Raw genomic sequence first — 24429 nt, forward strand, 5'->3', positions numbered from 1 at the left:
GTTCTCCAAAAATTCACAACTCAAACAATCACTTGTACAATAAGAAAAAAGATAAATTTTATTGTACAGACCATTCCAACTAGACTATGTACAATGAAATTTGTCAAAATTTTTCTTAACTACTTCTATAGTGTTTTGAATTTCGAGAGTAATGGAACAAATTATTTTTAATTTTTAAACATGTCACCCGTTGGAATGGCATTGGGCGACACTAGTCTAGTTCTACAATTTTTTCAAACGGTTGTAATTTTTTTTATTTTTGAAATATAAAAATAAAAAGCTCCACAACTCCCGTGGTGGTCCAGTTGGCCGTCAAGGCGTCAATTGCGCTCGGCAGAAGCCCAGATACGAATCCGACCGACCATAAGCCTACAACAGCCTCCACAAAGCCGGGCCCAAATGTACCAATTCCTCGGTGTCTCTGTTTCATGGACCAATACGGCCCAAACCGGCAAGTCGGTGACTAAAGCAAAGCGGCCATGAAGTCCTTGTCACCTTGATAAGCAAAAGCCCATTTGCCTTGTTCGTTTCTCTGATTCTCCCCACCCGGCGTCCGCCGCAGAAACCCTCTCGGCCTCTCCCCCACCACGCGTTCCGCCGCCGCCGCCATGAAGCGCTCCGCCGACGCGATGGAGGCGGCGAAACCCGTCTTCCTCAGCAAGGCGGAGCGAGAGCGCCTCGCCCTCGAGCGCCGCCAGGCCGCCGTCTCCGACCACCGCCGCTCCGCGCTCGACCTCCTCCAGTCCATCCCGCGGCCCCTTCCGCCGCCGCCGCCTCCCGCGTCTGGCTCCAACCACCCTCCTCGCGATTCCTCCTCTGGCCACCGCGACTCCTCCGACCGGGACCGAGATAGAGACAGAGATCGTGACCGCCGCCGCGACGACGACTCTCGCCGCGATCGAGATCGGGACCGGGACCGGGACCGCGACCGGGACGATTCCTCCCGCCGGGACCGGGACCGGGACCGAGACAGAGGCCGTGACCGTGACAGGGAGCGGGAGCGGGAGAGAGACCGTGGGGATCGGGACAGGGAGCGTGGGGACCGAGACCGGGACAGGGAGAGAGATCGGCTGGAGAAGATGGCGGAGAGGGAGCGTGAGAAGGAGCTCGACGCGATCAAGGAGCAGTACCTGGGGTCCAAGAAGCCCAAGAAGCGGGTCATCAAGCCCTCAGAGAAGTTCCGCTTCTCCTTCGACTGGGAGAACACCGAGGACACCAGCCGCGACATGAACACGCTCTACCAGTCGCCGCACGAGGCCCGGCTGCTCTTTGGCCGGGGCTTTCTTGCCGGCATTGACCGCCGTGAGCAGAAGAAGGTGGCTGCCGCGCACGAGAAGGAGACCCGTGCAGAGCTGCGGCGCAAGGCCGGTTTGGAGGACCGCCCGGAGGATGATATGGTGGATAAGAAGAAGGCTGCTGCCGCTGATATGTACGATGCCTTTGACATGCGTGTGGACAGGCACTGGTCCGAGAAGGCGCTTGAGGAGATGACCGAGCGGGATTGGCGAATTTTCCGTGAGGACTTCAATATATCCTATAAGGGGTCTCGCATACCCCGACCAATGCGGAAGTGGAGCGAGAGCAAGCTTGGGTCTGAGCTGCTTCGTTCTATTGAGAAGGCTGGATACGAGAAACCATCACCAATCCAGATGGCTGCAATTCCACTTGGTCTACAGCAGCGTGATGTTATTGGCATTGCTGAGACAGGTTCTGGCAAGACTGCAGCTTTTGTACTCCCCATGCTGTCTTATATTACCCGCCTGCCCCCCATAAGTGAGGAGAATGAGGCTGAAGGTCCTTATGCCGTTGTCATGGCACCTACTCGTGAGCTTGCTCAACAAATTGAGGAGGAGACTGTGAAATTTGCCACCTATCTAGGCATTAAGGTCGTGTCAATTGTTGGTGGTCAGTCAATTGAGGAGCAGGGTTTCAAGATTAGGCAGGGCTGTGAGATTGTAATTGCTACACCTGGTCGGCTTCTTGACTGCTTGGAACGGAGGTATGCTGTGCTCAACCAGTGCAACTATGTTGTGCTTGATGAGGCTGATAGGATGATTGATATGGGCTTTGAGCCACAGGTTGTTGGTGTCCTTGACGCGATGCCATCTAGTAACTTGAAACCTGAGAATGAGGACGAGGAACTTGATGAGAAGAGGATTTACAGGACTACTTATATGTTTAGTGCCACCATGCCACCTGCTGTGGAGCGTCTTGCTAGGAAGTATCTCCGGAACCCTGTTGTCGTGACAATTGGTACAGCTGGCAAGACCACTGATCTAATCACCCAGAACGTGATCATGGTGAAGGAGTCAGAGAAGATGTCACGACTCCAGAAGATGCTCATGGATCTCGGAGACAAGACAGCCATTGTGTTCTGCAACACTAAGAAGACAGCTGACATGCGTGCTAAGGATCTGGACAAGGCAGGCTTCCGCGTCACAACCCTACATGGAGGGAAGTCACAAGACCAGAGAGAGATTAGCCTTGATGGATTTAGAAACCGACGGTTCAATGTTCTTGTGGCTACTGATGTTGCAGGGCGTGGTATTGATATTCCTGATGTTGCACATGTTATTAACTACGAGATGCCTAGTTCAATCGACACATACACACATCGCATTGGAAGAACAGGACGTGCGGGAAAGAAGGGAGTGGCAACTTCATTTTTAACTCTGGAGAACACTGATATTTTCTTCGATCTGAAACAGATGCTTATACAGAGCAACAGTCCTGTGCCACCTGAACTTGCAAGACACGAGGCATCAAAATTTAAACCAGGCTCAATTCCTGATAGACCTCCAAGACGAAATGACACCGTCTTTGCAAATCATTGAAGCAATCTACCGCAAAAGGGGTTGAAGATCTTTTGTACTATTGTGGAGGCAACTTCTATTGGAAAGAGAGGGATCTAGTTAGTACTTATGAGGTACAAACACTATGATGATTAGAACCATCTTATCAAAACTTCAGTATATTTTGATGATAATTTAGCTCTGGGCGTGTGTATTGTATCATAACCTTGGTGCTATGTTACAAACTTTGACATGGCCGAATTTTAGTATTTCCATGCGTATTTTATCAATGTTTTTGATATATTTAGGTAACATATTGCTTCAGAGTCTTTCTTTTATCATTTTTGCAGAGGGCATATATTGTATCTGATCTTCATTGTGGAGATTATCTCATGTGTGGTTCTTATATCGTTTTAGTCCCAAGAGGTGTTAATTTAATTTCTTATTATCTTTTTTCCTGTTATGTGGATTAATGTTCAATTATATAGCTTTCTCTTGCTTTTTTTCTCATTACGAAAGATATGAAATCAAGTGGATCCGAGTTGTTTAGGTTTCTTAAAATTGCAGTTAGTGTGCATTCAGAATAATATGGTGAAACGCAGTGCGTAGTACTTCGGAATTTTATTGTGTATGCTTAACTCATTGATAGATAGAAAGTGCTTTAGTTGAATTCAACTTCTAGCCATGGTAGTGTCGATGTAGTTGGTGCTACAGCCAGTGGAATCATTAGTCATGGATCATTTTGGCTACGGTAGAATCCTGTGGTAAAAAGGTTGGAATTTTCAAAGAGAACTTTAAATGCCATCCAACGGTGTTTTGGCTAGTGAGTAATTTGACCATCCATGCATGTCTAATCACATATCTGTGCTAGGGTTATACTGAGGTTTTCTTCTGAATAACCTAATCTGATATTTGTAGATGATGCAAAATAGCATATATTTTGTTAAGATTGTAAGTGTTTATGCTTCTCTATTAGATGATCCGTGTGTTGCTCATATGCTTCTATTATGAATTACAGAGTTATTTATTCTGAACATTTATCTTAGATGTGGTGTTGCATTGGAGTACAAGACGACGCTTGCTACTCATGAACTGTTAGGCATAAAAATTGATTTCAGGGAACTTTTGGATTTTAATGAAGGATGGCATAATTTTTATGTTACATACATATTGATTGCAGTTGTAATTCGCTAATTAACCATGCAGTAAATGCATTTTTTTTAAAATAATTCTGCTCGTTTGGTTGTTATATTGCATCACTTGGGCTCTGTTTGAAGTTTGATTTGTGTATGGATGTTCTGAATCTGAGCTCAACTTTTTAATTGTTGAAGCATATTAAACTATACCTATGGATCTTGATTTTTGTCGATTTTGAAATCTTAGAGCAATTATATCCATATGCTCGGATGGGATCAGTCTTGTTTATGATGCAGACAAGTGGTAAGTTTATGAACCTGTTTCGTTTGAGTCATCTCTATTGCTTTTATATATCTGTTCATTTATTGAGCCTTATTGTCTGTCCTCTACTCATGAACTGTTAGGCATAAAAATTGATTTCAGGGAACTTTTGGATTTTAATGAAGGATGACATAATTTTTATGTTACATACATATTGATTGCAGTTGTAATTCGCTAATTAACCATGCAGCAAATGCATTTTGTTAAATAATTCTGCTCGTTTGGTTGTTATATTGCATCACTTGGGCTCCGTTTGAAGTTTGATTTGTGTATGGATGTTCTGAATCTGAGCTCAACTTTTTAATTGTTGAGGCATATTAAACTATACCCTATGGATCTTGATTTTTGTCAATTTTGAAATCTTAGAGCAATTATATCCATATGCTCGGACGGTATCAGGCTTGTTTATGATGCAGACAAGTGGTAAGTTTATGAACCTGTTTCGTTTGAGTCGTCTCTATTGCTTTTATATATCTGTTCATTTGTTGAGCCTTATTATCTGTCCTCTACGTTTTTCATTTGAACATGGGCTCTAAAACACCGCGTTGACCTCCAATTTCTATTGTTATTTACCTTTTCTTTATAAAATATATCCAAAATGTGTTATTATGAAACTATTTTTAGAGGTAAACTCGTATCATTTTGGAATGTTCAAACTTCAAACTCTGTTCAGAAAGATGCAGTTTTTACAAGGAATCTGAGTACTTTGCATGACGAATTTGAGTGTCAATCTGCCGTTAGTCCTGTTTGTTCGTGGTGTATCTTTTTGTTGTACGATCTGGATATTCCTTTCTTTGTTCCGCCTTTTTTGAGAACGAAAAGCAGGAAGTTGAGAGGCCAATTGACGTCCACTATGGATATATGTTGAGAAGTCCTTTGGTCCAGTTGATTGACCTGTACTGCGAAGCCATCTTCGCGATGACCATGTACAAGGTAGTCTCACGAGTCGTGAACTCGTGATAACTGTAATTGGCTAGCGTTGTGTGCCGTCTTGCGTGACGTACACGAGAAGATGCGCGGCAGGGACGTGGCGCGCGTGGCCAGAGGGGAGCAGGCGCCCAGGCCCCCGCACGACCCCGGCAGCGTCGCCGACTCCCTGACGCCCACCGCCCGACAACGCGGACGGGCTCCCCGTGATCGAGCTGAGCGCGGCGCCGACGGACTTCCGCTTCCCGACCCAGAACCAGACGCGACACTGCTACGTGCGCTACCTCGAATGCCACCGGTACTATCTTAGAAACAGGTACGTACGCATGGCGTGGCTACTGAGCAACTGCCGTGTTTGCGCTCAGGTGCGTGAAGGCCAAGGACGGTGGCCACCTGCTGGAGTGTGACAAGTTCCAGCATTATTACAGGTCTCTCTGCCTGATGGACTGGATTGGTGCCTTGGTCTCGGTCGTTATTACAGCGTTATACAGTTACACCCGGCCGCTCCATCGTTTCCTTGGTCTCGGTCGATCCAAGATTCTAAGGCTAGGACTCTGATGTGCAGGTCGTCGAGTGGAACAGGCAGAGGGAGGAAGGGATCTTCCCAGGACCTATCTGATTCCGTTGGGAATGCATATTTCAATATTACTCAGATCGAAATACCAAATTACTCATCAGCTCTTTCAGTCTTTTGCAACGATTTCTCTTCAGCTGAATACTATGTAGCACTAGCATACTCTATGTAGCCACGCATTAATGCATGTAAATAGTGTTGTTCAGCATGGCAACATCGATTTTCTCTCCCTATTGGTGCTCACTAACTCGTTTGAAGTATGAACTCTTCCTTCGAAAATGCCGCACGATCGCCTTGCCTTGTGCATCACAAAGCTGCCGCACAACGTTTGTTTTCCGTAGTGCAAGCGTGTATTTGGTTGCTCGAATCTCTTTCAGTTTGGTTCAGTAGATACGTATAAGTGAGAAGCGTGTCTGATTGTTCATATTTACCGTTTAGTCTGATGTAGCAGATGTAAATATACGGTTATTCTGGTGTTAGAGTGAAGTTCAACTCTACAACCTAACCCGATAGATGTAAGCTCATGTATGTGGGTTTAATTATCTGTGTTATAAAATCATCTTTATATAAGTAATTAATTATAATCTTAATTTTTATATTTTCTTATACGATATCAAATTTAAACTAAACAGAAATTTAACTCAGTCCAACCAAACAAATAATATTCATTTTAACAAATATAATTCTATTTAATTTTCCCCTTATCTTATTTACAAGATACAGCCCTATCAAATCTCGTCCTCACTAAACACACCCCAATTGATAGGACGGAAAGCTGTCAGCTAGCTAGTGCTCTCGGATCAGCATGGACCCATAGGAACAGACAGATACCAAGCAACAGGATAAGCCTTCAGCCCTTCATGCAGTCGTGCGTGTGTGGTCACATTTCACTCCAGAAACACAGCAAAACGGCCAAAAATCTTAGAAACATAGAAAAGCAAACGAGAAAAAAAAAGGAAAGCGCGAAATATCCAACTCCGTCGTCCTAGTTCACCCAAGAAGTACCGAACAACCACAATGGCCACCTTCCTGGGCAGCTCGCCGGCGTTTCTCTTAAGCCCGGTCGCCAAGCCGCACGTCTCCTGCTCGCAGTCCTCGCGCCCGCCCAGCCAGCCGCCAAACGGCGAGCAGCCGCAGCCGCAGCAGTCCGTGCAAGCGCGGCCGCAGGCGCCGAGGCCGAAGCGCGCGGGAGGCGCGGACTCGACGGACTGGGTGGCGTCGTCGCTGACGCGGCGGTTCGGGATCGGCGCCGGGCTGGCCTGGGCGGGGTTCCTGGCCGTTGGCGTCGTGTCGGAGCAGCTCAAGACACGCCTCGAGGTCGCGCAGCAGCAGGCCAACACCAAGTCAGTGCCGCTGATTCGTTCTCGCACTCGTTACTTCAGTTTAAAACCCCCTCGCCATTTTCATCTGGTGCCTGCATGTGTCTCGTGCGCAGGGACGTGGAGCAAGAGCAGGAGGTCGTCCTGCCCAACGGAATCCGGTACTACGAGATGCGCGTCGGCGGCGGCGACGTCCCGCGGCCTGGCGATCTGGTGGTGATCGATCTGCAGGGCCGGGTGTCCGGCGGGGAGGCGTTCGTGGACACGTTCGGCGAGGGCAAGCGGCCGCTAGCGCTGGTCATGGGGTCCAGGCCGTACACCAGGGGCATGTGCGAGGGCGTCGAGTACGTGCTGCGGTCCATGAAGGCCGGCGGCAAGCGGCGAGTCATCGTCCCGCCGAGCCTCGGGTTCGGTGACGACGGCGCCGACTTCGGGGAAGAAGGTGCGCAGATACCGCCCCGGGCGACGCTGGAGTACGTCGTGCGGGTCGACAAGGTGTCCATCGCGCCGGCATGAGGCTCTGGGCGCAAGTAGATTCAGCAGCTTTGTGCTCTTGTGCCTTTCGTTGCACGGTTCTACAGGCATTTGGCAGCATGACCTTACAGTTGTTGTAGCCGCCGAAACCTTCCCAAGAATAATCTTCCCAAGATGTGATGTTCAGATCTTGCACACTAATTTCTTGTTAAATGACCTGTTTGGGGGATCTTTTGCTTATTTAAGGGTCCATTTGGGAGGCCCAATCTGCGCTGGGATCCCAGGCTTTTCCCAGGGTGGGAAGCCCGCTGAGCAACTCCCCAACAAGTTTGCATCTGGCTTTACAAGCATAATCTTCCCAAGAAGTGAAGATGTTCAGATCTTGCACACTAATTTCTTGTTAAATGACCTATTTGGAGGATCTTAAACCCATTTGGGAGGCCCAATCCACGCTGGGATCCTAGGCTTTTCCCAGCGTGGGAAGCCAGCGGAGAAACGAGTTTTTTTTATTTTTTTTTTATTTTTTAACATAAAAATTTATTTAAATATATCCCGGATGAAAAGATTTACGAAAATAGACACCTATCGTCCTCTCATGAGACGATCAGATCCTTACTATTCCTTGAGAGGATGGTAAGCAGTTGACCCGCAGCTTAACCGCCTAGAGGTAGTCTTACAGCCAAGTGACCCGTGCATGAACGGTAACCGTGGTGAATAGTACTCCGAATTTCAATTTCTACACTACCTTATCTGGAGAAATAGTGATGTTCTGTTACTACAAAAATCCTAAAACTTTTTGTACGTGTTTCATAATCCATGTGCAACCCATTTTAATTGAATTTACCCAAAAATCATGTGTAGAATTTAAACTAAAATTCTCCAAAAAAGGCTACTTTTATAACTTCTAACAATTGTTAGTGCCTCAAATAAATTTCTAAAACTCTGGTAAAATTCACTAATATTCTTATTATGTGATGTGATAATTTCTAAAATTATTTTCAGCCCTATATTATGTGGTAAAAAAGTAAGTTCCTTTGTAATGCACCATTTATTTGTATTTTTATAATTTCATATGATATTCTTCTTTTAACTTAATTTGAATTCAAAAATATATAAACCTAGTGCTTAAAATAATTTTAGAAATTATCACATCACATAAGAAGAATATTAGTGATTTTTACCAGATTTTTAGAAATTTATTTGAGGCACTAACAATTGTTAGAAGTTATAAAAGTAGCCTTTTTTGAAAAATTTTAGTTTAAATTCTACACTTGATTTTTGTGTAAATTCAATTAAAATGGGTTTCACATGGATTATAGAACACGTAAAAAAAGTTTTAGGATTTTTGTAGCAACAGAACATCACTATTTTGAACAGATAAGATAGGAGAGAAATTGAAATTCAGAGTACTGATCACCGCAGGTACTGTTCATGCACCGTGGCTTACCGCTCATAGGGCTGTAAGGACTACCGCACTAGGAGAGGGCGGTAAGCTGCGGGCCGATTGCTCGTCTCATGAGAAAGCAGTAGGCGTCTATTTTTGTAAATCTTTTCATCGGGATATATTTAAATAAATTTTTATGTTAAAAAATATAAAAATAAAGAAAACTCGTGGAGAAACCCCCCCAGCCAAATTACCGGACCATTTGGAAGCCCACATGACGGGGGTTTTGCGGCCCCATACCATCCCTTTCCACGGGAAAAAATGCAACACCTGAGCAGGTCGGAAAACCTTCCCCGTTGCAAACTTGCGATGGCTCCTTGGCGTCCCTCTACTCACTCTGGCAGCGGCATCTCATGCGACAAGGTTAATCTAGTATTCCTCCTCCCCTACTCCCATGAATTCCTCCCGCACTGAGGAGTCAGGGCTCGGCACCTAAACATATTTTCTCAGATCTCGGCGTTAGGAGGGAGGAGCAAACGAGGAAGACAACCTGGGAAAAAGAAACACATCTACATTGAGCAGAGGTGGGAGGTTACGTTAGGAGGGGTGTTGTTCATGTTTCCCTTGCCACGTGAGATCTTGTCTGTGCTTGCAACCCGTTCCTCACGTTCGTTTCTTTGTTGTTTGTGCTTGTAGCTCGCTGCTCTTGCTTCTTTGATATGTGGTTCATTCAGATCTGGTCATGATCCATGTGTACTCTTTTTTAATATGTCCAAGATTTAAGAAACTTGTGCTAGGTTGATTTGCTTGCTCATGGACACCACCACCGTCACTATTGGAGCAGAAAAAATGCTGAGATCTATTTTTGTAATATTATTCTTTTTTATCCATGACTCTACGGGGATTAGCTGTACCTGAGAGTCCATACTCTAACCTACTATCAATTCAGTTAAATTGAAGAAGGCAAATAACAAACAAGTTCAAACTCTGTGATTAATTTTATTATGTGCGGCGATGATGGTGGTATCTAATTAACATTGGTGATCAATACAGTCTGCTTGTATGCTTTTGGTTGTATTGCTTTTGCCTCATATTATCCTGTGAATTTCAGTTCTAGAATCAAATTGCATTGTCAAACTAAAAAAATGAGAAACTCCTGCTCTAATTATCTAGCCAACCAATCAAAATAGCTTAATTTTCTTTTGTTTATCGAAGCCTAATTTGAGTGGTTGGCTTGTATGCATCAATTTCCTTACTATTTTGCTTTCTCTTTGTTATGCACAAAAGTGTTCTTGGGAAGAGCGAATTCGAGAATTCAATACGAACAATCTCGGTCTTTTTACTTGTCAGCCAACACTTCTGATCTTGTGATTGATTGCCTTCTTTTGTTATGCACAGAAGTGTGAGAATTAGGAGTATCAACTAGCTAGCTATGGTTGGCATAGCATAACCATAAGATGCTGCTAGTTTTCTTTTCCGTTCAAAGAAAAGGAGTAAGCAGCTGCTAGTTTTTGTTTCCAAAGAAAATGAGTAATTAAGCAGATGGTGATACCAGCTTGATATGCAATATTTGTACATAATTTACATTTCAGCAAGATAGGTAGCTCACTAATTACTACAATAGCATGCAGACTAACTGAATTAGTTTTACCTGTTCCATTGCAATTTCAGCTGTCAAGGAGTTGCAGCACCCAGATCACAATGTGCCGTGATGTTGTGTTGTGATTTCAATTGTCAAGGAGTCGTGGCACCCAGATCACAAAGATGTGACATGTTGTTATTCCATAATGTTACTTAATTTGTGATGAGCTGATGTGTGAGCTACCTAATATGAACAAGACTTCTGCCTCATATTACTTGAATAATCTGTAATGGGTTGATGTTTGGATGCCTAGACATTATAAATGATACATTAGTTTGACCTTTGCATGAATTGGACTCGTGCTGATTTTATATTTCAATTATGTATGTGTTAGAATGCATTGTAGACTGTCCAAATACTTGAACCACAATTTGAATTTTTTTCATGGCAATGTGCTTATCTTGTTACAGTTTTTTTCCTGATTTTTTGAGCTTTTTTTTTATTCCCTGAGATTTTTATCACTATGGCATCCAAACAACGGTAGGGAATAAACCCAAGGAAATAAAGGGGTTCTCATGTACCCTCAAAATCCCCCTTGGGGTTCCCTTCCCAGGGTTTCTTTCTCCTTGCTTCCAAACTAGCCCTAAAACAGTTTTTTCCCCCTGTGAAGCAGCCTGGCCCTATCTTTTTTGTTGAGTGGCTTTTGATTCGTTGAAAAACAGGCTCAGAAGCGACCTGTTAATGAAGCTAATGCTCCTGCATGGAAAAATCCAGGATGGAAGCTACAAGCTCAGCCTTAGGCCGAGCCTCTAGTACTAACCAAGAATGTAAGATACAAAAATACCATGGTTGCATCACAGATAAGAAATTAGGAACAAATGTACTGACTATTGGTTCAGATCATCGACTGATCTACACATGGAGACAAGGGGGGTACAAAAGAAAATATAGCTTTAACCCAACACGATACATGTTTTATGTTTCTGAGCCTCATGAGTTTTTTTTTTTTTTTTTGGAAAACCAAAGGCAGGAGCTCTGCCATTCCATTAAGCAAGAGAGGAAATTCTGAGCCTCACGAGTGATAACTGTAGAGAAACTTTCGAAGGGAAAAGAATTGTCCCGTTCGCAATAACAACGTAAATAGACTGCAGACATATACTATGCATGTTTATCACTGAAGACCAGAAGAACAATTTGCATGCTTCATTCAACTGACGGGATCACCTCCCGGGCCAGGATTGTAGAGGGGAAGCTCAAGGAGGAAAGCTACCTTGAACCACGCAGGTAGGGCTCCATACAAAGCAGGAGGCAATGGGATAAGAGGGCTGCAGAGAAACAATCAGCATGTAACTTAGTTACTCTTTGCTGTTAAAATCAGTGGTTGGAGAGGGATCTGGAAAATAGCCAGTGTAAGAATGAATGATTACCTTGTAGTGTTCTTGTATATACAGTATTCCTCTGATCGTCTGTGGCGCTTATCAGCAGATGACTTCGCGATAGAAATACAAGCGAGGGGATGCGTCAGCATTTTGCAGGCAATATGACAATGGCTTTTGAATGCACAAGAATAGCTGCTAACCTCAAGAAGTGGGATTCCACTAACAAAAAGAAGCAAAAGTGTTAGGAATACAGGTCCAAGAATTACAAGCCATTCCGCATCTGAGAGAACTGGAGTTGATGCTACAAATATTCCCCACCAAAGGAATATCTGCATCAAATTAAATTGTTAAATTGATATGAGGAACTATTCAAAATTGATATGTGTGTGTATGTATATGTATATGTTTATGTATATATATACACATATGTGTGTGTCTAAAAGGCAAGTCTATTCTGTGCCTAGACGCACTGTAGTTTACTGTTGCACCACCCTTCAGTTACAACTCAAATAACTGTCAGTTATAATCCGCTAGTAGACCAGTTACAACTGTACGTTTATAAGTACATAATTGCAACACGAGAAGCTAATGAATTACGTTTTAGATTGTACTACGATTACAATTGTGTTCCTTAGGTTATAAATCATTAGGCAAGGAATTCGTTAGGAGTAACGTTCATCTATAACGCAATTGTAACTCATTTTTTTTTATGTCTAGTTGTAACTCTCTATCTTACGGATTGTAACTCTACTATTTTATAAATTGTAACGAGGGGTGACATAACAGTAACTAGTTGAGCCTAGGCACATAATATATATATAACATGAATCAGCATCAGAAAGGGTGTACTATGTCCTCAGAACATGTTGCAATTTCATTCAAAATTCATAAGGACAGTGCACATTAAGGGTCACTATGTAAAGAACAGTGTGCATTGAGGATCACTGTATGGATTAGTACTGACAGGCTATTCAAGGACAACGAGTCTTCACTGTAGCCAATATCAGCACTAACTTACACACGAAGGCTAATATTCATATATACCAACAAAAACCAAACTGAATTAACTAACCTCCCCAAAGTAATTCGGATGGCGGGAATACTTCCAAAGACCTGCATCGCACCACTTTCCCCTATTACTTGGAGAATTCTTGAACTCAAGCTTCTGTTGATCAGCTGTTGCTTCCACACATGTCCCAACCAACCACATTATCCAACCAATTATGTCCCTGGCTTCAATCGAGGGGTTTCTGTCACTTGCATTCACAATAGTAACAGGCAAGCTGACAGTCCAAACCCAGACAGCCTGCCCAATTGAAAAAAGATGGCCTGGTGAGGTTTTCTTGAGAAAAGGCATGATAAGATATAGTAGCAGAACACTAGTTGAAAAAGGTACCTGGAAAATCCAGAATACTGCTAACTTTCCCAAATTATTGCGCATGTTATCAAACCGGCGATCTTCACCCCATTGCATAATCCTAGATATCACTAGGCAAGAGAAGCATTAGCAACTTATTGAACAGCATCAACATGTTTTCGATCAAACTAAGTATTATTTATATAGCAAGTCATGTAACAGCGTACCTCATTAATAAAAATAGTCCTAGGCGAAGGCCCCAAATTACAACTAGCACTGTCAGGACAATCTGAAAAAGGGATCAACATTCAGAAATGCACTTTAAGAGGGGGAAAAAGAACATGATTTTTTCCCACAAAATCATATTACGAATAAACTAAAAAACTTCAATGTCAAAGGAATGTCATTCAATTTCCTTCTAAACTGAAATTCTATTCTTAATATTTGTACTCTTCCAATTTGATATAAATTTGTGGTCTCTTTCCCAACATGGGACAAAAAAAGAGATTTTATCTGAACAAAAACATTTATGTCCTGTCTTTCTGATAAATATGGATTCAGATAACCATGTCTACACCTAACCAACATAAACAACTCAACTTTCAGATAACAGCCTTCTAGTCATGCTGCAGCGACTGCAACTCACATTTTCGCTTAGAGAAGGAAATTCGGTAAAAGTAATCCAATAGAGTGCATCTAGTAGCAAAGGTGTTGGTGCCCAAAAAAAGGACAATCCAGCATAAAGGAGAAGGCAGCAGTAGTTCTTATGAAGTTAGGCACCGAACATCGAACAAGTTTACCGCATACAGTTATTTACCTGACGGAAATGCCATGATCCCTTCAACGCAAGTGTTAGGATGGCGATTATGATAAAGTTTGTACTGCCTGAAAAAAGGAACATAAATCATTTTTTGGGGGGGGGGGGGGGGATACAACAAGCTATTTCGCTACAGAAAATTCATCGAAACTTACATCCACGTACACAAATAACCAAGTTTACCAGATAGCTAGTTCAGAAGGCAAGATTGCCCTGTAAAAATGCAGGACAGTTTGCATCTAAGTTCACATGTACAACAGTCTTGCACTAGATGCAAGAACATTTCCGTAAAGAAGTAGGAGACTATACTACAGTAGAGATTATTAAGTGATCCGCGTCAGGCGGCAGCAGTTGGTTTGTTGGAGCAACAAAGGCCACACAAACGGTGACAAAGAAGTCTAGAACCAATCTTGCTAACTGTCACCCAAACTAACCTCCCAAGAGAATTTAATCACGATGAAAAAAATTATCCTCCAAATATTGGGAGCAAACAATAAAGATTCACTATCGGATTTTTTTTAACACCGGCCCCCCTTTACAGGGGCCTTCATTGGAGGCCAATACAGCGGAGTGCGACACCGGGTATCGAACCCGGCGGGCTCGGCCGCACCCTGCGGCTTTGCCATCGTGCTCCATGCACGTTCGCCATTATCGTAATTTCGCAAGCAATTACGATAGCGCCAACAAATAGAGCACTCCAACTCATCCCAGTCCTAATTAGGCGAGAGCTGAAGCGTTTACCTGCGAAATCCGTGACCTTGTCGAACCGGAGGAGAGCTGTGACCATGAAGAACAGCAGCTGGTACCCCACCTACCGTCACCACCGAAAATGGAACAAGGGATCAAAAACCTCACGGAGAACCGCTCCTTTCAGATTTGCTCAAGGGAGAAGAGAGGAAGAGAGGGAGGAGGGGAGTGGCGGCTTACTGTGACGATGGCCGTAAGCGCCAAGAAGTGCGAATCCAGCACGGCTCCCATCGCCCCCGAGCACCGCGAGCTCCGTTTATCCTCGAAATCCCTCCCCGCAGCTCGTGCTAATGGAGCTGTTAATTAGGAGAAGCTGTAGCGAGAGAGCGAGTATTTAGCTGGGCAGGTTTGGTCGACGGCCGCGTGAAACTGCGATGCGCCGGAGCCGGAGTCTGGTGGGAGTCCGTCGTCCCCCAGCCGCGGGCGAACCTGTGGCCACGGTTGGGACAGAGTGGCCGGTGTTGGACGAGTTTTTTTTTTATATTTTCTAACTTAAATAAATAGATTCCGAATCAAAAGATTTATAATAATAGATATTTACCGTAGCTCTCTCAAAGAACGGTAACATGTCACAGTGATACGGCTAGATCTTACCACCCTCTCATTGAACGGTTACATCTTACCGGTATTCTCATCATAAACAGTACCCGTGATGAACAGTACTTGATATTTAATTTCTTCTCATATCTTCTATGTTTAAAATAGTGGTGGCTATTGCTTTAAAAATTCTAGAGTTTTTTATACGTGTTTTATAATTTATGTGCAATCTATTTTAATTAGATTTATTAAAAAGACTGTGTAAAATTTAAACTAAAATTCTCTTAAAAATATATTTTTATAACTGTTAGCAATTGTAGGGCATCAAATAATTTCTAAAATTATTTTCAGCTATATGAACAGTGTTTTCAGCCTTTTGTAATTTAAGTTTTATTGTACATCTCTCGTTAGATTAGAGTAATTTTTATCACCTTAGAATTGTAATTTCCACTCTTATTTAAGATGATTGTGCACTAGTTGAGCCTAGCAGTGAAAAACCCGTTAGTTTATATTCCGCTGCAAGTTTAGACCAACGGTAAAAGGGGACAAATTTTTGTAAAAACGCCTATTTACCCCCCTCTAGACGACATCATTGTCCTTTCAGCGGTGAAGGCGGCGGCGCACCAAGCGGCGCAGACGGCGCGGGAGCGGGGAGGTCGAGACCCGGGAGGCGGTCAACGAGGAGGAGCAGCAGGTCCTCGTGGAGCCCCGTCTAGTCCCCCATGGTGATCGCGCGTGACGTCGTGGGGAGCGAAGCGGAGGGGGACGGGTGGCTGGTTTATATGAGGGATTGCCGTGACGAGGCGGAGGAGCAGAGGTGGTCGCGGGGTGGTTGCTGATTTTGGGATCGCAGGTTCCATTCCGGGTTGCTTATTTCTCAAGCGCGTCGTATTTGAGGTGGTTTTATTTAGCATACTTTCTAGGCTATTTTTTATTTTTAAATAAAAAAAATTGTAAATGTATATTTCTATTTCAAAAATTATAAATCTGGACTTATGTCATACATTAGAATGACATATTTAAAAATCAAAGAAGCTTTGTGGCCAGAACAGAGGCGGCATGGCACTACGATATCTCGACGCACGAGGCTCAAATTGGGGGTAGAGTTGCCCTTTGTGGACGACCACGTCGACCACGGCGGGGATGTTGGTCGACACCACGGACTTCCACGCGTGGTCGCCCGGCCGTGTCGTGGCCCACTGGTTGCGGTGATGCTACTGCCTGTAGATGGCCACGACCATGATCCTGCCACTCGAGGTGGGCACTAGGTCGGCCTTGTGGATCAAGCCGTTGATGCGGAAGACGTTGCCATCGTGGTGGTGAACGTGGAGGCTCTCAACGTGGGCGACGAGCGGGAGCGTGGCGATGGGTGGGAGAGGCTTGCGCGCGTCGGTAACGAGGTCGAGCAGGTGCATCCCGCCGCGGTCGTTCACGACGACGATCGCGTCACGGGCGGAGCTGAGGGGAACGAAGCGGCGCGGGTTCACACGGCCGTCAAGCATGGCACCCAAAGTGGAGAGAGGTCAGGTGCACATGGCGGAGCAAATCAAAACTCACACGTTTGAGGAGAGGCATAGATGTGGCTGGTGACACAGGGTCATGTGTGCACGGCTCTGCGGTGGTGGCCTCGCGGGCGTGCGTAGTTCAGTTTCCCTGCGCCAATTTGGAGTGTGACCATGGTTTGCAAGCTTTGACGAGAGAGATGAAAATTGCTTTGGCCATGGGAGATGGGAGAAATGTGCTACTACTTTTGGGTAGGTGCTTCGGGAGAGAGGTGCTAGCAGCTGCCCTTGTTTTAGGTAGAGAAAAAGAAAAGAAGGAAGGGCATGTGGGATTGATTTTTCTGCTAGCGTGATAGGGAGTTGAACGGTGTAAAGGGTACTTTGTAGCAAGTGGTATTGTAATAAAAAATATAAGAGATACCAATAAGTGATCAGTATGTCTGGGAGAGAGAAGAAAGTGCATGTAGACTGCCGACCAACACAATTGATGGCTGTTTGTGCAGGCCGTTGTAAGCTCTCAATTGATGATTATGGTCGATACCCATGAATTGGGATGGTTGTTTGAGCAGGCTCCAAATTAATGATGATGGCTGGTTTTAAAAGAGTTAATAATATTATTATGTGTAAATTTTTAGTTTCTATTACATCGTACGGGAATTCAATTAGTATTGGGATAAGTTCGTAGCAGTATATGATAATATTTAATTTGGAAAGAATTTGTATAAAATAATCTTTTTGATGATAATCATTAATAAAACTTTCCATTTCAAAAATAATAATAAGACAGACTTTTGCAACTTCTTATTTTAATATAGAGTACATTGCACGGGAGGTTCAACAACTTGCGATGTGGGTGCAAATTTGTGAGGAACTTGACAACGGTGCAAACACGTTCACCAACCTGCTTAATCGCTTAGGTACAAATACGCACGTGAGGGCTCAAAACTGCTCACGTGGCGCCTAATCATCGAGTGAGCTGGACAAGGGTGCTCGGCTGGCCCTTTGTTTTGGAAATAACCCCAGCCTTATCCGTTCGTGCGGCTTGACTGCATGTATTGGTCGAGCCGTGGGGTTTTGCACTGATCAATTTGGGGTGGCATGAACTTCAATACAGGAATACGAGTATGTGTTTAATGAGTAGTTTTAGGTTATTATTTAATTTATTTTTTCGTTAACTTAGCTAGGTGGGTGTGGATTGATTCAATAATTAAAAATACAAAACTTGTTTCCTTCAACGTTAACAATATAGTTAGGGTTGTTCCTATCACGCCGGTGCACGACTACATCGCAGGAGAAAAGGCGCTTACACAAGCCATCGCCAGGAGATCACGCCGCTGGAAGGATTGTCCGTGTTCTACTTCCTGAAGGCGGATCACTCCTGCATACGATGAGTTCATGATGGGGGTTCAACCTGCGCCAATTTTCTGGGGTTATCAGTTTTAACCAATTGGTAAGCAAGATCCTGGACAGGGCATGCAGCCATGTCAACATATTTTTTACCCTGTTCTGATCTGTTTGCTCCTCTGTACTTGTTTGGTCTGTCAAAGACATTTTTGGGCGTTTTGAAAATGCAGTTCAAGTAATTAATGACATGTTCTTTACTGAGCTGTAGATCAACACCTTATGTCGTTCACGAAGTTGCAGGGGCAGATCCCATGGTCTGTTCTTTGTTGCATCCAGACTTCAGAGGGCAACGAACCAAAAGAGTAGAGGAGGTGGACAGGATTTTCCAGCTAGTTCACTTGAGGAAGGAAATTTTATGAGATCTGATCTCGTAAAAAGATTCTTTCTTGTGTATGCTATATGTCTCTATTATTTCTCTAAGTTACACATCCTCTTAGTTATCTGTTGAATCAGGGAAACATGACATAATTCAAAATCTCGCAGGAATCTTTTAATAAAGAGTTTTATAAAATTTCCTTCCGCAATGAGGTTATCTGCAAGATAAGATGCCAGCCGTGCAGCCCCTGCCATGTCACACGAAGACTGGGTTGTGCGTGTACACAATTAAGTTCCTCGCATGCGGATTTGTAGCTAAGAGATCCACTAAGCAAGATGGTGGACATGTTTGCACCGTTGTCAAGTTCTTTGACAAATATGCAAAATATGCACTCACCTCCCAAGTTGGTAGACCTCTCATGTAATTTAATCTTTAATATATAAGTTTTTTTTGCAAATTCTTTAATATATATATATATATATATATATATATATATATATATATATATATATATAAACTAAAGTTCTTGTTTGGCACAACTTACCGTTCATCTCCTCCACCGGGACAAGTTACTGCTGCCGATTAACAGCAAGATTCTTCAATTGTTTATTGGAATCTGATACTGAATTGAGAAGCAAAAGTTGTTCCTACTAATTCTCTTGCAAAGTATATTCCGCATGAGCAAAAGCTGCGCTAAACAAGTTTCAAACCTGTCTGAACTAGGTACTTTTCTGTACGACAAACCTTACCTTGAATAATGCAATTTTCACAAAAAGCTCTCTAAGATTTGTTTGAATAGAGGGGAACTAGAACTAACCCCCTTAGTTAAGCAGTTTTGCTACATATCAATCGACTGAGATGTTGCAAATGTCTCAGTCAAATAAATTTGAACTACATATCACATGAATTGGGGGTTAGGGGCAATGATATCGTGGATGGCGGTGTTGTTGGGGTTAGGAGATGGGAGAGAGGGTAGAGGGGATAAGGTTAAAAAAGAAATCGATCTAGATAATTGGATACAGATTTAATGGTTATAAAATTGGCTGGGACAAGATTTCAGACGCCTTAGAAGGAGACAAACTCTTAATTAAGATCGAGAATGAATAATCAAGAGGATTATGACAAATCTCCTGTCGAAGACGCAATAACCGTCCATGTTTTTAAATACACAGGCGTCCTCGTGCTCCGCACCACCTGCCATCAGCCCATCGCAAAACGCAGTCTGCATCAGGTAAACAAGTTCCGTATCCTCTACTCCTGTTCCAGTCAAAACCTTACCTCCCCTCCCCTCTGCCTCCGCCAGCCGCCATGCCGCCGGCCGGTAGCCTCACCGCCGACCAGCTCAGCTTCTTCGACACCAATGGTGAGCACACCCACCGCTCATCCACTCTATGTCCAAAGTCCTCGATCTCTCGCCCCAGCAACCGGAGACGAATTTCGCAGCTCATAACAAAGCGGAAACCCTAAGCCGCGATCGCGTTGGTTGGTTCCAGGGTACCTCGTGCTGGAGTCGTTCTCGAGCGCGGAGGAGGTGCGGGCGATGCGGGACCGCATGGCTGAGCTCGTCGCCGGGTTCGACGGTGCCGACTCCAGCGTCTTCTCCACCAAGGATCATGTACGCGGCGATGGGGACCATCTCCAACCCTCCCTTACTCCCGCTGTTTTATCCTTTGAATAGCAAACTCTGTAGGCGTGTAGCGTATACAGCTCTCTCTTTGGAAATCGCATTGGTACTAGTGTTTAGTTTACAGTCCTGCGGAATTTCAAGTCAATTGATTATGGTTGCAGGGTCACACAGAGGATAAAATAGTCTTTGTAGCTTACTTTATTTAGTTCGAGAGTAATTTGATGTCTTGTTTTCCATTGCAGCGGCAGGTAAAGGATGACTACTTCTTTAAAAGCGCAGAGAATATCTCGTTCTTCTTTGAGGGTATGCGATTTGTTTCCTATTGGACTTGTTGGAATCAGTCACAATTCTGTTTTGTGAACTAGGAATTGACAGTATTTACAGGTTATGCCCTTCGGCTAGGGATTCATAGCTCGTAGCTAGCTAGTTCGTTCAATAGAAAAGAGATCTTCTGTTACTTTTAGTTTGGTGTACCTGTACTCTTATGGTAGCTGACAAACTGTATTACTAGTTCTGTTTGCTGTGCAAGTGTATATTTTCCTAACTTGTGGAAGTTTAACTTTGATAGCTGGATCTCTACTTCTGTTTATATGATTTAGGATATTTTGATAGCTTGAAGGCCTTATTTGTCGATACTATTTCACTCACAGAAAAAGCATTTGGGGGTGATGGATGCTTGAAACAGCCAAAGGAACTTTCAATTAATAAAGTTGGACATGGTAAGTATGTAATCGGTATAATACTGTAATCACATTCAGCAATAAGCCTTTATACCCGCTTGCCTTTCATATGATGCTCTGTTGGTTCTAGCAATATCATTTTATCTAAGATTTCAGGACTTCAAACAATTGCTATCATTTGCATGTCTACCTCTTTTTCTCATTGCTTCCATTGCCCCCCTTGATGTACATACTCTAATTTGGCCAGTGAGAAGCATCAATGTAGGAAACAGCAAGGAAACTTCATGTTTCACTTGAAGTAAAGTATTTTATCATCACCTTCTTTGATTATAGTGACAATGTGTTATTATTCATGTAGGTGTGTACCTGTAATGGTAGAGTAAAAGCATACCTTCTGCTTTACAGTACTTGCAGTCTTTCATGTTGTGAATCGTTTCTTTAAGCCATTTGCAAGAAGTATGCCCTGCAGCATTACTTGAACAGTATGCTTTGAGATATCTAACGTTCACCATCTTGTATGCCATGCAGCATTACATGAACTTGATCCTGTGTTCAAAAAGTTCTCTTTCTCCGAGAGTATTTCTAGCCTGTTCTCTTCTTTAGGCTACAAGAGGCCTGCAGTTATTCAATCCATGTACATCTTTAAGGTAGATTTTGCAGATACTATTTTCTTGTTGATATGATATGCAATTTTTTAAATTCTTTATGGGGCAATTTTTTCTTTGTAGCAACCAGGTATTGGCGGTGAGGTGGTGCCTCACCAGGATAATACATTCCTTTACACGGAGCCTCCATCGTGTACAGGGTTGTGGCTTGCACTTGAAGATGCAACGATCAACAATGGTTGCCTATGGGCAATTCCGGGATCACAAAAAAGTATTTCTTTGCCCAATTACTGTATGTCAACAAATTTCTTTTGAAAATCAGGACCATTTAACATTTTTGTTATATTTAATGTTTTGCGTCAGATGGTCTGAAAAGACGAATGATCAGAGATGAAAATGGTACTCATTTTGATCACCCTTCCCCATCTTATGATCACAAAGAATTTGTGCCACTGGAAGTAAAATCAGGGGCTTTGGTGGTTATACATGGAGATCTTATACATCAGAGGTGGAATTCTTTTTATATTACAACTGCTTCCTAGTTGTGATGTACTGTTTCAGTTTTTTTGGTAATGTGCTTTATCTTTTCTTCTACAGCTTTGAGAATCTTTCCCCAGCATCAAGACATGCACTCAGCTTACATGTAGTTGATACTGAAGGATGTGAATGGTCCAAGGAAAACTGGTTAATTCATGATCACACTTTTCAGAATACTTCGTTTACAATTCTGTTAGATTTTTTGTTCGCTCTAGAAAGTCTTGGTATAATAATTAACTATCAGCATTAGAAACACTTATATCTTAGTCTGTTTTCAAGTTTATATTGGATGTGGCCAGCGCTGGTTTTCTCCTGAAATCAAGCTTCCGGTGGCTGTTCTAACCTACTGTCCTTGGTACATTGGTGTGATCATTTGCAGTAACTAAAAACATATGAGCGTTTTAACAATTTGGTTACTCACAAATAAAAACAAAACAAGGTATCTTCTAAATATGGAAGGGATGCTGAACATTTCATTACCCTGTCAACCACTGAAAAACGCGATAGCATGTTGTTTCCGTTAACAATGGGCTCTTGGTTAAGTCAATAATAGTGGTATCACTAGAAGTAATTCTGTTAGTGTTTCAACGAAATAGTTACTCTCGTCTTAGAATAGGAAACTAGCAGTGTATGTATGATGCTGAACATATAATACACCTTAAGCGTGCAACACCGCAGAATGCTGCACAGTGACACTGTTAATGCAATCTTGCTTGATTTTCCACATTTTCATAACAAGCTTTCGTTATGCTTATTTCTCAGGTTACAAAGGAAAACTGCCCCTGAACCACTTTATGTATCTTAACCGAAACCAGTCACCGGTATGGCAATAAAAACAGTGATTTCCAGCAAGGCAATTCCTGTTGATGGTGCTGATCGCTCATCTTGTTGCAGTAAAATTAGGGAATGAAGCTGAACACTGCTGTCGTCCTTTCACCTATAAACTATGTAAATATTCCTTACTACTATGTTGTCATGGACATTTCTACCTACAATAAGGACTTCTTTACCAAGGCTCCAGTTGAAACAAGCTGTCTCACCTATACACCTCCGGTGTACCTCAGATCTAGCTCCGTAAATTCTTGGAGTTAAGGATATCTAACTTCAAGATTTATTGAAGCTGGAGTTTTGCCAAACGAGTTGAATTTGGAGCTCTGCCAAGTTGGAGCCCCGCTGTGCTCCAAATGAAAGGAGCAACTGCAAGCTCACTTTCCAACCGACCATTGGCTCACCATTGAGTATTAGCTATTCTGTGAATCTTAGATGCGAAACCACTTTACATGTAAATTGCAGCTGCCCTACTGCCCCGCTCTTCAGTTTGTTGTATGAGTTATTTCGGCAGTTCCTGAGCCTTGTAGGGATGCTCTGACACGCAACTCCTAAATTGTGTAGGCACCCTATTATTCCGAATGAGAATCCTACATTGTGGTCTAGTGTTTCTCCCTCTCTACGCACTTGTTTTTTTCTTCTCTATTCATCCCTTCTCCATCTTTGGTGAGGTTAGGGTTTGGATGGGATTTCTTTGGAGAGGTTACGGTTTGGGGTTAGGGGGTTGGGGTTAATTAGAGTGCTCTCTGGGCTTAGAGGGATGCTCGTGTTTGGCGGCGGCGGTGGATGCGAGGTAGAGTGGCGAGGTAGTGAGGACGTCACGAGAGGCGGAGGATCACTGGTTGGGTAATGCCGACGGAGGCGTCACGATGATAGCTTGATGAAGCTGGGTTAGTGTAATGATGGTGGATCTAGCGGTGAGAGTTGCTGGAGATAGAAGCAGGAGGGTTGAGCGAGGGCATCACACGGTGAAGATGCTCATCAGTGAGCTGATTGTGAGGAGGAAGCAGCATGAAGAAGACTACGGAATGAAGATGCACATGGGTCGATGGGTCAAAGATTCGATGGTTCAAACACTACCACACATAGGCACATCTCACACAATTAGTAAACCCTCATCCTAGACGGTTTCTGAGCCGTCAAAGTTATAGCATCAATGGTAACGACCGATTATCTAAGACGGGTACAAAGTTGTCTGGGATAAATTGTTATCTCAGACGGTTCTAAGTTGAAATCATAAGAGATAATAGATATCATTTTCTGAACCGTCTGCGATACTTGGGTCCCGTTTGGATAGGGTTTTTTTTGGCTTTTCTCTGAAAAAAGCAGAAGCTATTCAAGAGGCTGGTTTTTTGCTCTGCTGGTGACTTTTGGCTGGCTGAGAAAGCGACTGTGGTTGAAATGAACTAAAAGCTGAGAAGTAGGCTAATAGGAATTTTTCTGTCTTTTAGTGTACTGAGAAGCTAAAAATTTATTATAAAAATCAACAACCAAAATTTAATTGTCGCAGTCGCTTCCTCAGCTAGCCAGAAGCTCTGAAGACATAACCTATCCAAACGGGAGCTTAGTTCCAGAGTTTGGAA

At 43.3% G+C, this 24429-nt stretch overlaps 4 protein-coding genes across 9 annotated transcripts; 3 read left to right on the forward strand and 1 right to left on the reverse strand.

Annotated features, from left to right (window-relative positions):
• The first annotated feature begins 512 nt into the window (after positions 1 to 512).
• Positions 513 to 5959, forward strand: LOC133915619 (DEAD-box ATP-dependent RNA helicase 21). 5 transcript variants are annotated; one of them, XM_062358839.1, is made up of 4 exons: positions 513 to 2926; positions 3143 to 3218; positions 4176 to 4232; positions 4617 to 5959. In XM_062358839.1, the coding sequence occupies exon 1, from the start codon at positions 609 to 611 to the stop codon at positions 2832 to 2834; it is 2226 nt and encodes a 741-aa protein (XP_062214823.1). In that variant the 5' UTR covers positions 513 to 608; the 3' UTR covers positions 2835 to 2926; positions 3143 to 3218; positions 4176 to 4232; positions 4617 to 5959. The 5 variants fall into 5 exon arrangements, with proteins under 5 accessions (XP_062214823.1, XP_062214822.1, XP_062214821.1 ...); XM_062358838.1 differs by lacking the exon at positions 3143 to 3218 and having other exon boundaries at positions 4617 to 5493; positions 5743 to 5959; XM_062358837.1 differs by lacking the exon at positions 3143 to 3218.
• A 717-nt stretch (positions 5960 to 6676) lies between these two features.
• Positions 6677 to 7719, forward strand: LOC133915621 (peptidyl-prolyl cis-trans isomerase FKBP17-2, chloroplastic). The gene is made up of 2 exons (XM_062358842.1): positions 6677 to 7094; positions 7187 to 7719. The coding sequence occupies exons 1-2, from the start codon at positions 6769 to 6771 to the stop codon at positions 7584 to 7586; spliced, it is 726 nt and encodes a 241-aa protein (XP_062214826.1). The 5' UTR covers positions 6677 to 6768; the 3' UTR covers positions 7587 to 7719.
• Positions 7720 to 11378: 3659 nt separating this feature from the next.
• LOC133915622 (uncharacterized) lies at positions 11379 to 15274 on the reverse strand. The gene is made up of 9 exons (XM_062358843.1): positions 14991 to 15274; positions 14805 to 14874; positions 14064 to 14131; positions 13474 to 13535; positions 13286 to 13367; positions 12962 to 13195; positions 12090 to 12218; positions 11938 to 11999; positions 11379 to 11835 (listed from the first exon to the last, which is right to left on the reverse strand). Exons 1-9 carry the CDS (start codon positions 15039 to 15041, stop codon positions 11718 to 11720), a joined length of 876 nt encoding a protein of 291 aa, XP_062214827.1. The 5' UTR covers positions 15042 to 15274; the 3' UTR covers positions 11379 to 11717.
• Positions 15275 to 19719: 4445 nt separating this feature from the next.
• On the forward strand, positions 19720 to 23063 carry LOC133915623 (phytanoyl-CoA dioxygenase 1). 2 transcript variants are annotated; one of them, XM_062358845.1, is made up of 10 exons: positions 19720 to 19800; positions 19873 to 19932; positions 20063 to 20184; positions 20439 to 20499; positions 20847 to 20915; positions 21405 to 21523; positions 21605 to 21752; positions 21845 to 21989; positions 22079 to 22165; positions 22781 to 23063. In XM_062358845.1, exons 2-10 carry the CDS (start codon positions 19878 to 19880, stop codon positions 22821 to 22823), a joined length of 849 nt encoding a protein of 282 aa, XP_062214829.1. In that variant the 5' UTR covers positions 19720 to 19800; positions 19873 to 19877; the 3' UTR covers positions 22824 to 23063. The 2 variants fall into 2 exon arrangements, with proteins under 2 accessions (XP_062214829.1, XP_062214830.1); XM_062358846.1 differs by having other exon boundaries at positions 19748 to 19932; positions 22781 to 22839; positions 22913 to 23063.
• The last annotated feature ends 1366 nt before the right edge of the window (positions 23064 to 24429 follow it).

This window comes from Phragmites australis, chromosome 4, assembly GCF_958298935.1.
Source record: "Phragmites australis chromosome 4, lpPhrAust1.1, whole genome shotgun sequence".
Lineage (NCBI taxonomy): Eukaryota > Viridiplantae > Streptophyta > Magnoliopsida > Poales > Poaceae > Phragmites > Phragmites australis.

Bases quoted from the DNA above. Each gene is read 5' to 3' on its own strand.
- LOC133915619 (XM_062358839.1), top strand. From the start codon at position 609: ATGAAGCGCTCCGCCGACGCGATGGAGGCGGCGAAACCCGTCTTCCTC.
- LOC133915621 (XM_062358842.1), top strand. From the start codon at position 6,769: ATGGCCACCTTCCTGGGCAGCTCGCCGGCGTTTCTCTTAAGCCCGGTC. The intron at 7,095-7,186 runs GTCAGTGCCGCT...TCTCGTGCGCAG, and splicing joins CAGCAGCAGGCCAACACCAA to GGACGTGGAGCAAGAGCAGG.
- LOC133915622 (XM_062358843.1), bottom strand. From the start codon at position 15,041: ATGGGAGCCGTGCTGGATTCGCACTTCTTGGCGCTTACGGCCATCGTC. The intron at 13,536-14,063 runs GTAAATAACTGT...TCCCTTTTTCAG, and splicing joins GATCATGGCATTTCCGTCAG to ATTGTCCTGACAGTGCTAGT. The intron at 13,368-13,473 runs GTACGCTGTTAC...AGTGATATCTAG, and splicing joins GGACTATTTTTATTAATGAG to GATTATGCAATGGGGTGAAG.
- LOC133915623 (XM_062358845.1), top strand. From the start codon at position 19,878: ATGCCGCCGGCCGGTAGCCTCACCGCCGACCAGCTCAGCTTCTTCGAC. The intron at 21,524-21,604 runs GTAGATTTTGCA...TTTTCTTTGTAG, and splicing joins AATCCATGTACATCTTTAAG to CAACCAGGTATTGGCGGTGA. The intron at 21,990-22,078 runs GTGGAATTCTTT...TTTCTTCTACAG, and splicing joins GGAGATCTTATACATCAGAG to CTTTGAGAATCTTTCCCCAG.